Source organism: Rattus norvegicus, chromosome 1 (genome assembly GCF_021556685.1).
Source record: "Rattus norvegicus strain SHRSP/BbbUtx chromosome 1, alternate assembly SHRSP_T2T, whole genome shotgun sequence".
Lineage (NCBI taxonomy): Eukaryota > Metazoa > Chordata > Mammalia > Rodentia > Muridae > Rattus > Rattus norvegicus.
The window spans coordinates 233,959,291-233,976,758 of record NC_141534.1 but is presented as its reverse complement, the minus strand read 5'-3'; the positions used below and the strand labels follow the sequence as shown (position 1 = coordinate 233,976,758).

Below are 17,468 nucleotides of genomic sequence, written 5' to 3'. Positions count from 1 at the left end.
TTAGGCCTTATTGGAACCAAGAAGAACTAGCAGTGGATGAGCTTCTGACATGAGCCTAGCCACAGGATGTAGACCACACTGAGCAGGGTGCTGGCTTCCCTCACATGTGGAATGTATGAGGAAGTCATAATGGAACCTTGCCATTTCCCCTATCCCGTGTAATGTGTGTGGGAGTCATTACCGAACCTCCCAATTCTCTCTAACCTGTTATACAGACTTTATACTGGGTTTTCTTAAGTACAGCACACATGAGGGAGTTTATTGTGGAAATTAAGAAATTGGGATCGTAAGAAGAGTTGACTCTCAACAAAACAGGAAATATTAATGATATTCTGAAATGAGCTTCTTAGAAACATTTGATTTTTTTTTAATTTTTTTTTATTAACTTGAGTATTTCTTATATACATTTCGAGTGTTATTCCCTTTCCCGGTTTCCGGGCAAACATCCCCCTCCCCCCTCTCCTTCCTTATGGGTGTTCCCCTCCCAACCCTTCCTCCATTGCCGCCCTCCCCCCACCAGTCTAGTTCACTGGGGGTTCAGTCTTAGCAGGACCCAGGGCTTCTCCTTCCACTGGTGCTCTTACTAGGATATTCATTGCTACCTATGGGGTCAGAGTCCAGAGAAACATTTGATTTTTAAAAAATAGTATCACCTGACTCAAGCTAGTCTTTATTATGCAAATCAAATGGAAATTTTTAGTGATTATCCCTGCATGTTTGCCATGTTGATTTTAGCTATCTCATGCACCGAATTGCCGATCTTGAGTTTGTGATGTATATATCCCAAAAACAGCTTTTGAACATATGGAAGTGTTTTTTTTTGAATTATGCTTATGTTAGGTTCTAAAGTGATTTTTCACATTAAGATGGTGTAGGATTAGATTTCTCTATGAGCACTCAAATCCAGAAATCAACAGAGGCTGTTCACATAAGATGTTATACTCTCACGTAAAAGGTCTGCGAGATAGCAGGCCAGAACTCATGTAGACGTTTCCCAGATGGTCACAAGTGTCCTACTCATAGCTTTCTGCTCTGCCAGCCCTTGAGAAAGATCCAAAATGGCTGCTGGATACCAACCACAATGCTCACCCTCTGCGTAGCAGGAACAGGAATAAAAGAGACTGTCCCAGGAAGCTGTATAAAGGACTTCGCCTAGTGCTCCATAGTACAGGGTATACCCTGTCAAAGTGTGAAGGAAGGCTGGAAAATGTAGTCTAGGACTTCACAAGTCCAGCTGAAATATGAGATTCTATTACTGAAAAAGAGGAAGAAGCAACACCTCATATCAGTGGGTAACACTTGCCTCTCTTACACAGAGACATCGAGTAGGCTCTGTGGCCAGACCGCTCTTTACCTCTTTGTCCTCTTCTTGCTATAGCCCAACTCTGATGTGGACCCTTAAAACTTTCTATATCTGGAAATTCCTTTGTTTCATATAACCTTCAGAAGATTAGGAAGTTCAATTTTTTAAATTAATTTATTTTATATGCATTGGTATTTAGCTTACATGTATTTCTACATGAAGATGCCAGATCCCCTGGAATTTGAGTTATAGACAATTGTGAGCTGTCATGTGGGTGCTAGGAATTGAACCCCGATCCTCTGGAAGAGAAGCTAGTCCTCTTAACCACTGAGCTTTTCTTTTCTCCAGCCCTGGGAAGTTAGTTTTTAAAATCTTATGCCTCCAAACAAAATGATGTCTTTTCACCTTCCCCCTAAGACACATTTAAATATTTATTTCTTTTTGTTAAGATACATAAGGCCCAATGCTGTTTTCCTTGCTCCTAATTTGTGAGTAGGAAAATCCAGGAATAAACATAACTGAGCATATGGGTCTGAGTTGGGAAAGTGTTCTAGGGAGGCCATGCGATTCAGGAGGTTGTGGTCGTCTGAGAACAGTGGTCTGAGAAGCCAAGAGTCTAGAAGGCTGTGGCCTAGATCAGGGAACCATGAGCAGAGACACTAGTTAAACTTGCCTAGAGTGGCTACAGCAGAGCTCCTACTTACCAAATTGTACTGTAACTGTGCCTTTAACTATAGCTGTGTTACGTCTGCAGCAGAAGACTTCACCTTTCCAAAGATTCGTTCCCTCCACGTTTTTTTTTAAATAACACATTCTTTGGGGTATAATATATTCTGGAGTTTCACTGGCTGTCTTGGGAAATCTAGTCTTCTAGGCTAGGAAAATAATGCATTTTCTTAGTGATAAATCTGCCTCTCTGTACTGAGTCTGTAGCGTCCTGGTCGTCTGCAGATGTATGGTCAAAACACTGAATCCTCAACTCACCACAGTCTCCTGCTCTTAGAAATAAGAACTTCCATTTCTAAGGCCCCCTGGATTCTACCCACAATGCTTCCTCACACCACACGGTCTAAGTAAGTGTACCTTGTAATTTGCAAATGATCCCTCACGTTGGTACTTGCTTGATTGTCCACTAAATTCTCCTTGGAAGAGAGTGGACAGCACTGATTGTAACGGTGACATTTGAAGACCCTGAAAACCTTTTGGATTTTCTTAGGGAAGTTAAAAAAACAAAACAAAACAAAACACATAACAGTCCTGAAAGGGTTAAAAAAGGAAACTAGGAAGAGTCAGTACCTAATTGAATGAGTACTTCCCATTCTATGGGAGAAACTAACTGCTTTTGATTTTCCAACAACACATAGGAATCGCTATTTTCAGGTACTTATGATGAAATAGTGGCTATGAGCTATTTTTCATGTTTTAAATGTCACCTGGAGTCAGTAATTAACGTCAGAATTTGCCTTAGTAGGGAAATGGTTTAGTGGCTGACCTTGGTGATTAATTTTTCTTGCTTGTGTTTTCTATTTCTCCAGAGATGGGTATCAGAAGCACAAGAGCAGATGTCCCAAGTTTTGGTAAACAAGGACTTCCTGGAGAAGAAGAAAAAGGCCTTGGTACACGACGAGACAATGTGCCTTGGGATTTTGGAAAGGTATCTATTGTCCCTTCTTTGGCTTGTAGAACACACACACCCCAGGGTTTATATTCATAGGAAAGAGGCAAGTCATCCCAGTCACGGTTGCAAACGTCTCTGCTTTCTGCTTCCTCTCTACCTGTTTGCAAAAGGAATCTTCATCCTTAATTGTTAACCAATCAAGGTTTGACTTATTCATGATTCAACTAAAACTCACATTTGATTTAGATAGTTTTCTAGCTCAGGGTTCTTACTACCTGAATCTTACTTACTTAACTATTTGAAGATTGCTTCTACAATTTACTCGTGAACAGCATCTATGATCCTGTTTGTACATGTGTAAAATGGGCATTATTTAAATGCTTACTTCAGAGGCTTGTTCTGAACTTTAGAAGCAATAAAGTATGAAATGTGTCTAGAAATGTTGCCTGATAGTCAGAATTAGGCAATCGGACTCTAATCAGGATTGGTTGCTCTGCTGTTCTTGCAGTGGGAGTATTTTAAGTGTCTTTCACAGGCATTTCTTTGTGGACATTTCTCCAGAGAGAGAGAGAGACAGAGAGTCTTTAAAGGGTAGGAGCTATGTGTTGTCATACCTATTGTCCTACACCAGACAGAACTCCCCTCTAGAGAAGTACATAGAATAGACTTTGCTTTCTATTGTAATTATTGAAAAATGGCAGCCAAAGTAATGACAAAAAATGATAAAAGTTCTCATTGGTTTACTATTGTTTTCAAAGTATATAAACATTGCAAACATATTTTTTTCTAGAGGTTGTTCCCAAATTACTTCTGAATAGCTTTGAAATGTCAAATGTGACCGTCTGCTACTGTTTCTCTTACAGTGACCCTCAATTACTTCCCTCAGGCTTTCGAGAAGTTTCTATGGAACCCCCACCAGATCCGAGAAAACAGTAAGTTGTTCCTAAACTGCTGCTGATTATATGAAATGTCGATCCAAGAGCTTAGTTTACTGAAGTGACGAATGTCCCAAGGTCAACCAGATGTCCTTTACATGACGTCTGGGACTTAATAGCAATGGACTTTTGTCCATAAAAAGGCATAGCATCAGTTAACAATAATGACAACAGTAACAGTAATGACCACAATAAATGAAATAGCTCTTACTTGTGAATTCTCCTACGCTCTAACATTTACTTGCAATCTTGAAATGATAGCAGGCTCGCACATGCTTGTATTGCCAGCACTAGGGACGCTCCGGTGAAGGTGTTGTTGTTCCAGGTCAGCTTGGGTTACATAGTGAGACCTTTCTCCAAAACAGGGAAAACAACCATGCATAGGAAGATAATCAGGACTCTGTGAAGCTGATGAAATCATCTGCCCATGAGTAGATAATCCAAGTCATCGGTGCACACACTTCTAGCTGAGTTAAAAAAAAAAAAAAGATAACGTGCTGCTATTGTGGCTCTCGCACATGAGCACGTGTCTTTTTCATAGGTAGCTAAATGTGGTGCTTTGTTAACTTTCGTGCCTTGGTCAGTCCCATTTTTAAAAAGCTGCCTAAATGTAGACCCGGTGTGGTGTCTTGTTTTTAAGTACAAGAGAGCGGCAGCATGCCTTTTGGAGGGAAGAAGATCCAGATGTTAAGGAAGTTTCATTCAGGCAAGAATTACAGAGTAGTTGGTGGTTAAATTCACCTGAGTTTGACTGTACAGAAAGACATGGGTGTTTTTTTTATGGTTAAAGAAATGTACTTATTTGAGGTTAGCAAGAATCACCATTTCCAAAACAATTTGTTCCAGAACCACAAATATATTCTAAATGAGGTGTCTTTAAGCAGGCATATGAAGTAAGACTGTGTGTTGATCAAGTGTGACCAGAGGCTTCAAGGTGTTTCTTTCACACCTGTAATCATAGCGAGCTATGAGGCAGAGGCTGGAGGATTGCATGTTGGAAGCCATCCAGACTCTGTCTCTAACACAAACAAAATAGGAACGAACCAAACCCAAACCCACCAGGGGCTTGCGCGACTCTAACCTGCATTTCCTCTCGAGATACACGGCATTTGGTATTTGCTAGTTGAGCATTTGTGGCAGTGCCCTAGGAAGGAGCAGGACAGTGAACAAAGAGAATCCACCATACAGAAAGACATGGATGTTTTCTTTGTTTGAGATTAGCAAGAGTTGTCATTCTAAAAATAATTCTGACCCACTCATCTTTCTGAAGAAGACACATCGTTCATAATGTTTAAACACATAGGAATGCACTCGGGAGCATGAGAAGATTCTACCTGTGTAGTACAGGACTCACAATGGTAACTGATGCTGGCCTTGTGACCACTCTGCTGGATGCTCTACTCTATAAACTCACTCGAAATGAGGAACATTTAGGGGTTTATTCCACTTTCTCTCTTCCTCATCCTGCAAATCATTTATTTGGAGTTGGCGCTGCTGGCCTGCACCCTCTGATTTTCTTGGCATTTCTTCCTCTCTTACTTTGTTTTATTTTGTAACATCTATTTTCCTTCCTTTTGAATTCTCCTTTTGTTACCCGAGTTCACACCCGCAGGACTTCTTTCTTGGCATTTGGGATATTAATAACTACTTTTCTTGGTCTTCTTTCTCCTGCATGTAAAATACATATATTATTTTCCAGTTTTTCACTTGTGAATTGTCAATCCTGGAGGCATTTTTCTAAGCTGGCCATCGGTCTTTGGCCATTTAGGGTTGGGTTGTGGTTAGTGGTGGGACCCGAAGCCCTGAGGCTTTCTGGCTTGCAGCTTCCCTGGAGGGATAGGTCATTCTTTCCTAGCAGCATGTAGAGGAAGTTCCCAGTCTTTCAGCTGGTGGGTGACAGCCCTTTGTCTTGGAAGACAAGGGTAATCTTACTGGGACATCAGTACTAAACCTACACTGTAGAGTCACCAGATTGTGTCGTTGACGTTGACCAAAGACTTTCTCCTTTACCCTTTCCAGTGAGAGCATCTCTTGCTGAGGAGGGATGGGGCTAGGAAGGAGGGAGGGGTTGGAGCGTTACAGCAAAGCAAATAGCTCTCCCAACTTCTTTGCTGGGATTACTTGCTCATACCCACAAATCAAATTACACAAAAAAAGTTAAAAAAATCTGGATTACTGTTTCTAAACCGGGGATCAACTGTTCCTCTCCTCTTGAGCTCTAAAAGGTTGTTTCTCCTGTCTCTTCTGTTCTCTGATTTCCTGTGAGCTCCAATTTCTAAAAGATGCTAAAAATAAAATTTTTTAAAGTTTATTTAATTTTTTGAGATTTTAATATAATTGCATTGTTTTCTCTTTCCTTTTCCTCCCCCCAAACAATTCCGTATACTCTGTGCTCTCTTTCAAATTTATGGCCTTTTTCCCCCCATTAATTGCTGTTACGTGTGCGTGTGCGTGTGTGTGCATGTGCATGTGCGTGTGCGTGTGTGCGTGTGTGTGTGTGTGTGTGTGTGTGTGTGCGCGCGCACGTCTACTCCTAAATACATTCTGAAGTTGTAATGGCGTCTTTGAGGAAGCAGGATTAATGTACATCTTCAGGTTTAACTCTGAAACCACAGTCTCCACTAATCACCTTCTTACACTGTCTCCCCCAGTCTGTGACTTCCTTGTGTCTCCCCCAGTTAGGTACTTCCTTGTAGGTAACCACAGCACTGTGCTCCTCTTTTGTTAAGCACTGGTCATGTTTTCATATAATAATTTGGATCCCTGTCTTTCTTGCTAAGTTCCCTGCTCTAAAGGGCAAGGCTGCCACACCTCCATCCCCTATGGGTTCTGGGCTGAGGAGAACCTGAGATGCTATAGCTGTGACACAGCTACATCTCAACACATTGTTTATTTCTGCACCACAGACTATAAGGGAGGAGAAATGTCGAATTCCTATCTTATTTGATTTAGGGATTCAAGGCCTTTTAGATTCAAATATTTTCAAATCTATTTTAGTAAATGCTTTCAAACCCGAGTCTTCTAGAAATCAGCACTGGTTTGGATTGCAAGACTTTCTTGTTTGTGTAATTTGATTTGTGGGTATGAGCAAGTAAATAAATATGTGAGCAACTTCAACCCTCTTCAACTAATTCCATATGTAATTCTTCCTTTCAGTGAATGTATTAATTACAGGATGCCACATACAGCAGAATTCTATGCTAGTTTGAAATCTACTCTCTTGAATATTAAAAATTCTTTTGCTGTTTGCTAGCAGTACAGCTGTGGAAGTTAAATGTCAACTTTAAAAGGCAATGAATAAGAATGAGTTTGCTCAATGGACCAAAATAATGTACTTCAGCTCATAAAAGAAAAGCTGTATCCATAATGTAAATTTAAACTTCATGCTACCTCTTAGGAAAAAAATTAGAACATGGATATAGCTTTACTCTTTAGGGCCCACTGTTACCTTAATTTCTAGATAATACCATTTATGTTATAATGGCGTTGGTCTGTCTGCTTCATTTTCCCATAACTCAACCCATGGTGGCTGCAGCTCTTTGCACTAATATGAAGAAAACACTATTTATTCATAAACTGGTAGCAGATATCTCAATGAAATACTGGATATAAGAACAACTATAGTATTTCCTACCGCTGCTGTAACACTACTGACTTTAGCTAGGGAAAGAGGCTCTCTGAGTAATGTGTTCTTCAAATGCCATGGGCTGAGGAAAGATTGTCATGGAGAAATGTGATGGCTAGTCTTGATTTGTTAATTTGATGGTATCTGTAATCAACTAAAACAAACTGATGGGCACTCCTGTGAGAGATTTTCTTGATCAGATCATTCAAGGCAGGAAGACCCATCTTCAATTGGGAGTAATACCTATCAGAGTCTGTCCTTCACTGATGTGAGAACCAACTTCTTTGAGGTTCTAATACAGACCAAGCCCCTGCATCTCTCTAGGAATCCCTCAGGCCTTCAGCTACATCTTGGGACCACTGGGACCTCCAGCTTCCTGTACTGAGCAACTACTTGATTGTCCCCCTCTCCAACGTAAGAGCCATTGTTGAACTACGGTCACATCCTGTAAAACAATCTAAAACTCCCCCTTTAATAAACATACTTTACTGTCAGCTATGTTCCCTTCGAGGATCCAGAGAAACACAAGAAAGCAGTTAGATGGAGACTATAATTGAGACCAAAGACATAAACTTGAAATGATATCCATAGACTTAGAGGCTGAATTATCTAGTATTTCCCTTGAGATCCAGCCATATTCTTTCTTACCCAAGAGTTTCCCAAGGCATTGGCCATGACCAGTAATGGGAGGGTTAAAAAATTAAGGATGCTCAAAGATAGTGCTCTTTTGCTTCTGGTATTTGAGAAACAATCTTGACTATATGTTAATTTTATTCCATGTATACAGTCAAGGTAAAGACAGTGGTGGGAAGGCACAGTTCCTAATACACATAGTGAAGAGAAGGGGAGCATGCATTGCCAAATCTGCTGACTTAAGTTTTTTCTTTGCCTTTAAAGTAAATTAACTTAATTTGGATGTACTATTTATCAGGAATGAGCAACTAACTCACTTGTAAGTGGGCCGTTGACTATCTGGTTATCTAATACAAACTCATTTTATGTGAAGGTCTTAGCTATCAGAATACACACACACACACACACACACACACACACACACATCTACACACAAATACACAACTATGTGTAGTCCTGTGATAAGAGGTCATAGGAGAAATCAGGGCTGCCTACCTACTGCCTTCCTCCCTCCCTCCCTTTCTTCTTTCCTTCCTTTCTTCTTTTTTCTCCCTTTTTGAATAGAGAAAATTCAATTCTGGCACAAGGTATTTGTGAGTGAGAAGTATGTCCACAGGAGCTGGCATTAGTTGAAAGAAATCTAGTTCTGAGCACCCATTGCTGAGTAGAGAAATACCCAAAGAAGACTTTGCACAAGGTCAGCTCTGAGTCCTGCGGCTTGTCATTGTTATGCCTCCTGTGACAGTGATTGGTGCATATTTATTGAAACTTTGTAATAAATATGTCTTGATTCCATAGTATAGAATAAAAAATTAACAGTACATTGGTCACTGGGTAGCTTTTGGCACAAATGACTTCTCAGAACAAGTACAGTATATATAGGGAACCTGGGACCTACTTCTGGGCCTGCTCAGAACCTACTAGGTGACCTTGCTCTTGGCTAATAAACCTCTCTGGCTTCCATCTGGAACATGAAAGGTTTGAACCAAATGATCTGTAAAATCCTTTTCCTGTGCTAATTTGATGGCTGCAAGGGGAAAGGTATCTAAATAGGCAGATTAAATGAGACCAAAAGGTAGGTGAGGCAGTTAAGTGTCCATTATTAGCAGGAAGCTCCTCTCCATGTGCGTGAAGTGGGCTCTTTACAGTAGTGGCAGCAAGCTCAGACCACAGTTGTAATTCTTGTCGTTCATTCCTCTCATGAGGCAGCCAGCACCTCTAAAATCTGTTGCACTCTTGGGAGGAAAGGGGGACTGCATATAAATCACAAGAATGTTTTTGTTCTCTTTGTCTTTTCCCTTCTGAAAGGATGAAGGAAGGCATTTGTTTTCTCACCTGTTTTCTGTGCGATGGCTTGTCTCTTGGTGAAATACCATCTAGTTGCTGAACATTTTTTGAGAAAGAAAACACTGTAAAAAAAAAATAAGTCCCTGTGAAGATGTGGAGTAGATAATAAAGAAATCATGACAAGGTCACAGAATAGAAGGGAAACAGGTCTAAACCTCACCCTCATCTCCATCTCCTCAGGACCTTTGCCCTTTGTGTGTCCAGGCTTGTTCTCTTGGGCAGCCTTTGCCTCCATCCATTATAATTCAGCTGGGTCATGTGATGGCTGGGTTGAGTCTCTTCCCTTTACCCTCCCCCAAGCCCAGGTGTTGGTCACATGATCCAGACTGGGACTTTTAGAGAACATGCTAAATAGTAAATGGAGTTTGTGTGTGGGTGTGGGGAGGGGCATTGCCTTTTCCTGCTCCAGTTTCAAGTTCAAAGGACATCTTGCTCCTGGGGGAACAGCTATCTGTAAAAGTTAAGTAGATCTTGAAAATGGGCACTCTGAAGATGTCCTGTTGTATATGCTAGGATTTCCCTTCATTACTCAAGTTTGAGTTGGGCTCCAATAACTTATATGTATGAGAGTAAAACTAATGCAAGCAAATATTTCTGTACTGGTTGGTTCTGTGTGTCAACTTGACACAAGCTGGAGCTATCGCAGAGAAAGGAGCTTCTCTTGAGGAAATGCCTCCGTGAGATCCAGCTGTAAGGCATTTTCTCAACTAGTGATCAAGGGTGGGAGGGCCCATTGTGGATAGTGCCATTGCTGGGCTGGTAGTCTTGGGTTCTAAAAGAAAGCAAGCTAAGCAAACCAGGGGAAGCAAGCCAGTAAGTAACATCCCTCCATGGCCTCTGCATCAGCTCCTGCTTCCTGACCTGCTTGAGTTCCAGTCCTGACTTCCTTTGGTGATGAACAGCAATGTGGAAGTGTAAGCTGAATAAACCCTTTCCTCCCAACTTGCTTCTTGGTTATGATGTTTTGTACAGGAATAGAAACCCTGACTAAAACAATTTCCAAATAGCTAATTATGTATCAACACTATTCCAAATGGCTTTGTATACGTTAATACATCTCTCCTAAGAGTTTTCTAAATCAATCTCATCATTTGCATTCTGTAGAGAGTAAAACATATGCACAGACACCAAATTAATACATCCAAACTCTCACAGGTGGTATTTAATAACAAGCCAGGACCTGAGGTGAGACATTTAGATGTTGGTGAAATGACTCAGCAAGCAAAGGCACTTGCCACCAAATCGGATGACCTGAGTTCAATTCCCGTGATATACATAATGGAAAAAGAGAACTGATTCTTGGATGTTGTCTTTGGATGTCAACAAACATATCATGGCATGCAAGCACATCCGCCATCCACACACAATAATAAATTAATAATTTATTAACACCAAAACTTATGGTCTGAGGTGTGTGTTGCTCAGCATAACGGTAGAACAATTAGAATTTTGACTTAGACTTTAGTTCTCTGTACATTGTTTTCTTTTGTATACATGGGGATAATGATTGCTACATTAGGCAATGAGCCCTGGGGCACTGTTTGTACATGAGGATATGATATTTTATTTCAGGAATTGGCTCACATAGAGTTCAGGAAATCCTGCTCTCTGCAAGCCACAGAACCAGAAAAGCCATTGGTATAATTTTTGTACATGGGAGCTGATGGTATAACTCCTGAGTCCAGTTCTCCAGCCATGTGAACTTGGAATGGGGATGGAGTATAAGTTCAGAATCCTAAGTCCTGAGGATAAGAATCTCTGAGTGTCTGAGGGTAGAAGACCATGACATCCCAGCAAAAGGAGAACGGATATGGTCCTTCTGCTTTTTGTTCTGTTAGGTCTATCCTTAGACTAGAAGATGTGTACTCACAGAGGTAGGGAGCATCCTTACTCAGTCTCATTCAAATGCTAATCTCTTTCACAGACAGCCCTACAGGCATCCATAGAAATAGTGTTGTACTAACTCTCTAGGTATCTATTGGTCCAGACAAGTTAACATACAATTAACTATTGTGAACATTAAGCTTCTAAAGTTCAAATAAAATTCTTCTTTTGTTTTTAAGCAAATGTGGTTATTGGTTACTCGGACAAACAGACTCTAGCTAGTTAATTTCTCCCATAAGGCAAGGATCATGTGATTATCCTTCTGGGCCTGGAGTTGGTTGCCTGGTGTACTGAATGACGGTGCCTTTCTAGTTGACTGAATTTGCTGAAACTGCTTTAAAGTCAACTAATTACTATTTGTACCCCTTCTTGACTGAGGTATATGGTGCCAAATCAGTGGGATGCTTTTCCTTATGGCCATATTTGGGGTAGTGGTACAAGTCCTAATTCAATATGGAATTTGGGTTCTGTATCTTGGCAAGGAATGTTTTAGCACCTAGCAATAACTTGTTCCATTTGCTATCATTGCATGGTAATTCAAATAATTTGATAACAGAATTTATGTCAAAGCACATGATATAGTGTCTCTTGGATCTAGAGGTTTGATGTAACTGCTGACAAATGGCTGAGTCACACTGCCCCTTGTTCCCCATTTAGCTTCTACATCTGAATCCATTACAGTAGCTTTTCGAGTTCCAGCAGCAAAGTTGGACCTCTTGGGTTTTCAGATATGCTCAACGAGGTAATCAAGATGATAGAGTTAGGCATCCTTGATTGCCTATTGTGCTTGTCAGCTTTTCAGGTGGCTGCAGTAGTTCCTCCTCTCTCTGTATGTGACAGAAAAGAGTCAGCAGTTGTTTGCCTCCCTCTGCTGCTGGGCTGGCTTTGCGATGGTCATGACAAAGTGTTGTAGAAATGAGATTCCAAACTTCCCACTTCAGACCTTATAAAACAACAGTTTCTACTTTCTGATTCTTGGACTCCAGCTGATGCTGGGAAGCTTAAAATGCATATAGCAGTCCAAGGAGGTGAGACAACAAGCTGTATCGACACCTCCTGCTGAGTTCTTACATAATAAGAAGAAAAATTACCAAGAGTCAAAGTGAGCTGTCTTGGTTAGCACAGTGGTTCTGACATCACATGGAACAGAAAACCCAGCTGAGCCCAATCCCCACCAAATAGTCAGACATAATAAAGTGGCTGGTCTGTGCTGTTAGCCTTGAGTCTACAGAGATAGATAATCGAAAATCTTGATATCTCTAAGCGTATGTGGTTATTGCTGCCAATATTAGATCTATAGGAATAGTTTTGCCATTGCTAAGTGGAGATGCAGGCAGGTCAAATGTCAGAGACTCATAAACTAATATATTAGGTGGGTGAGAGAATAACTCAAAATGGGCTAAAGACTTACATAATTCTGGAAACTGAAAATCCCAGAAGAAAACACAGGAGAAAAATCCCTTGACTTTGGTCTTGACAATAACTTGGTAAATAGGACATAAAAGTATAGGCAATGGGAACAAAATTAAGTAAATGATATTTCATCAAACTAATGAGCTAATGCACAGCAAAATAAATAACCAGCAAAATGAGAAAGTGTTTATAAGTCTTATCTGACACAGAGTTAACACCCGAATTAATTAGTAAACTTTTACCATTTAAAATGGGCAACAAGCTACCTAAAGACTATACATGGACTGACCCTGGACTCTGACCTCATAGGTAGCAATGAATATCCTAGTAAGAGCACCAGTGGAAGGGGAAGCCCTGGGTCCTGCTAAGACTGTCCCCCCAGTGAACTAGACTGTTGGGGGGAGGGCGGCAATGGGGGGAGGGTGGGGAGGGGAACACCCATACGGAAGGGGAGGGGGGAGGGGGATGTTTGCCCGGAAACCGGGAAAGGGAATAACACTCGAAATGTATATAAGAAATACTCAAGTTAATAAAAAAATGGCAACAAAAAAAAAGAAAGTGAAGAAAAATTTAAAAACATAAAATAAAATGGGCAACAAATTTCAGCAGCCATTTTTAAAGACATATAGATGCACTATAGGTATATGAAAAGGTGCTCGACCTGCCTAATCAGGAAAACAAAAATTAAAATCCAAGGCCTGAGGATTCAGTCAGTAAAGTGTTTGCATGAGTTACCTGAGTTTGATCTCTAGCATACTTGTAAAAAGTTGGGTATGGTGCCATGTGCTTATAATCTCAGTTCTGAAGAGGTAGAGACAGAAAGTCCCTGGAGCTCAATGATAGGAGGATTCCTGGAGCTCATTGATGAGTTTCAATGGGTACACCTGAAGCTCATTGGTCTGTGACAGGAGGATCCATGGAGCTCATTGGTCAGTTACAGGAGGATACTTGGAGCTCATTGGTCAATGACAATAGGACACTTAGTGCTCATTGTCAATAAAGGAGCACTCCCTGGAACTCAGAGGCTAGCCAGCTAGTATAATGGGTGAGACCTTATCTCAACAAACAAGATGGCTAGCTCCTGTGGTTGTCTTCTGGCCTCCTTATGCACATGCACACACATACATACATACACACACAACCAAAACCATGATGAAATACCATCTATTCCTGTTAAGATGGATATTGCCAAAAGACAAAATGACAAGTTTGGCTGTACATATGGAGAAACTGGAACTTCTACATGCCACTGGACATGTAAAGTCCAGAGGCTATTGTGAAAAACAGTGCAGAAATTATGCAAGATTTGTCAAATACAGCTGTTCTATAATGTGGTATCCCCATTTTTGTGTATATATCCAAAGAAAATGAATTGATATCTCATAGAGGGATCTATACACTGGATTTTATTGCAAAATAATCCACAATAAGCAGAAACATAGAATCAACTCAAGAATTCTTTGATGGGTGTAAATGAGAAAATGTACAGTGGAGTATTATTTAGCCTTAAACATGGAAATTTTGAAAACATAGGTAAAATCAGAGAGCATCATGTTAAGTGAACTTGACACACAAAAATGTATGGCACTGTGTCATTTATATGTGAAATCTAAAAGGTTGAATTTCTAGAAGCAGAGTGTAGAATGTTAGTTACCAGAGCCTAGAAAGTAGAGTATATGGAACAATGTTGATCCAAGGTACAAAATTTCTAACCTGAAGAATGAATGAATTCTTCTGTTGTGCCATTAAGGGGATGTAGTTAATACTTTAGGATTTCACATGTGACATTTGCTAAGAGAGTAGATCATGAGTATTCAACCCCCCCCAAAATAAAAGGCAACAGTGGGAAGATTTTTGTGAGTTTAGCTGTATTTAAGGATAGCAAAACATCAAACAGCACACCAAAAACATAAGCAATCTTCATTTAAAAAGCAACCACAACAGAGCCCAAGATGAGTAGTAAAGATTTTCAAGTTGTCACAATGGGGGAGTTCAGACACACCTGTCATTTCCTTATGTCCCGTGCCAGAGTTCCAGGTAGAGGTAACACCTGAGATCAGTGGAATAAAAGACACAGAACATAGAGGATACACAGAGTTAGGGAGAGTGGGGCCTATGTTGGGGTGAATCTGTAGTTATAATATTATAAGGTATATGGTTGTCATTTGGAAAGTACTTACAATCACTTCAAGTCTTCAGCTGGTTTCTATCCACAGAGATAGAGGTAGAGAGAGCTATGGTTTAAAGAAAATAGGAACTTTCTAGAATCACAGAAACCTTTGTTGTTGTCTATATTTGAGTTTGTGCTTTGATTTACTTAAAGTAATACTTAAACATAAATGCTTTATTCTTTTAAATGACTTCCAAAAGTTATTAGGCTTGAGGAAAATTCTTCCAACAAACCCACAGGATGATTGCCTACTTTGTACCAGGAAGTTTGACATTGGTAGTGTAGATGCAAAAGACAGGCTCATTTGTCTGATAGTTGAGGCTGGGAAAGTAATCAATACTGGCATTTTGGTACAAAAGAGTCTCAGCTAAAATTTACAGAAAACTTAGCTAGTAGTTCCTGAGTAAGAAATCCATTTGTTCACCTGGCATGAACTCTACGGGAAAGGAGTCCAAGACCGGTATGATGCTAAACAATGTCTTAAAGGATCTCAATGAGCTAATTTTCATCTTTATAGTCTCTGGGTGATTCCTATGCTGCAAGCACAAAGCTAGTCTAGAAGGGACAAAGTCAAGAGCTGGAAGAATGTCCTCTCTAGGATCTTCATCCCACACCTTGTGAGCAGACTCTGGAAGGGTTCTAGTTGGAGAAAAGCAAGAGAGAAGGAAGGCTGGACTAATAGATGGACCGGCCTGCAAGCTGCTGTGTGTTAGGCGTGGCAGCAGTGTAACTCAGACTGGGAAGGGTTTCCATGTAGAAGTGACACCTGAGCTTCGAGATCAGTGGGAGAAAAGGACAGTCTTCAGCAGAGGACATAGGGCATCCTGAGGCACAGTGAGCATGATCTATCCTGGAGCAAGTCTGCAGTCATGACAGCTGAGGGAACAGGGCCTCAGGAATTTGGGGTTGGTCATGTCAGTGATGGGAAAGGTTTTCAAGCACTGGGGAAAACAAAGATATTTGTGTTTAAGAAAGCACAAAACTAGTCGACAACAGAGACCATCATCGGGAGGCTCTTGAATATACCAAGGCAAGACAAGAGCAATGGCAGCATGAGAAAGAGAAGGATGCAGGTTCTTGATGAGAAAGAACTGACATTTGCTTGGTTACTGGTTAATTATGGGGGTGAGGTTTTCAGGTTGGTTCCTTGCCTTCCAGCTTAGGTAGCCAGAGGAGGACGAGGGCGTTTGCTGTGGCAGCACCTCAGTCAGGTGACTAAGACTGGAGAGCAGACAGACCCATCCTCAGCTGCTAATATCAGCATCAAAGCTGCTTCCTTCTCCCAGCTTTGTTTCCCTCATCCATTCTCCACCTTACAGCTGCGCACTCTCTGTAAGAGCAATGAGATAACGTCATTGTAGGATGCTTTAGATGCTGCAATAAATCTTACCAAATAGGGCTCAGTGGGATGTGGTAACTTTCCCAAAATCAGGAAGGGACCTAGAAATTAGTAGAACTTGGTTTTTATTTTGTCTGGTCCAGTTGAAGGTAGAGTGTTTCATCAATCAGTACACTGTGTTTCACACTTTAAGCATATATAACACACGCCCCCCAACACACACATGTTTTGTCTGCACTCTGTCCATCCTAAAGGTCATCCAAGGTTATTTGGGTGGGGTTGACCTTAACTGTGTGGAGGAAGAAATTGAAGCACAGAAGTTGGGAATCTGATTGCCTGTTAATTAATCCACCTATCTATTTTAGAAATATTTATGGAGTAAATATGAATGGGAGGTGGTGAGATGCAGAGGGTTTAAGTGATGGTCTGAATGTTCCAGAATGACTTAAGGGCAAAACAGAAAGGAAAAATTTTGGCTCATAGCATCATCGTGCTCCTGATAGGAGAGGAGAACGCTTACAAAGCTGCTAGGGATGTTGAGTGCGTACTGACCTTGGATCAGGATTAACTGCAGATTCAAATTGTCCTGCCATTCATCTTCGCTCTCCATCATGTACTTATTATCATCTTAGGAGGTAGTCTCTAAAAAGCTCCCTGTATTTGGAAGCCGCTGATCAGCTAATGAATTTCATCTGACTTAATCAGGAGGTAAATGCAGGAAGAAATGACAAGAGCATTCAATCATTTCAACATAAGATTTTCAGGGGAAGATGGCATCTCATGCAATCCAGGCTGGTCTCCAACTTGCCATGCTACCAAGAATGGCCTTGGCCTCCTGATCCTCCTGCCTCTACTTCCCAAATGCCAGGATTACAGACTTGTAACTACTGCATCTAGAGCCACACGCAGTTTAAAGGGAAAGGATGGTTTAGAATGGGAGGTAGCACATAAACTTTCTCCCCTCACCCATAATATGGATACCCCTTGGCTGTCAGTGGCTAGACCTGTCTTAATAATAGGTACTTCTATTGTTGCCAGGGAAGAGATTCATTTGAAATTATTTGTTTCTTTGAATCACTCATATTTAGATAATATCATGCGATGTGGTATGTTTTTTTTTTTTTTGGTTCTTTTTTTCGGAGCTGGGGACCGAACCCAGGGCCTTGCGCTTCCTAGGTAAGCGCTCTACCACTGAGCTAAA

General features: G+C 40.8%; 1 protein-coding gene across 6 annotated transcripts in view; it reads left to right on the top strand.

Annotated features, from left to right (window-relative positions):
* Cfap95 (cilia and flagella associated protein 95) overlaps positions 1-17,468 on the top strand; it is a 116,479-nt gene that overhangs the window by 66,412 nt on the left and 32,599 nt on the right. For 5 of the 6 annotated variants that reach the window (NR_190721.1, XM_087583941.1, XM_087583949.1 and 2 more), the window contains 2 exon segments: positions 2,839-2,957; positions 3,785-3,853. Coding sequence is in view for 5 of the 6 variants with exons in the window: in XM_087583941.1 (XP_087440067.1) it covers positions 2,839-2,957; positions 3,785-3,853 (188 nt within the window). In the remaining variant the exon portion in view is untranslated. 6 annotated transcript variants of the gene reach the window in all.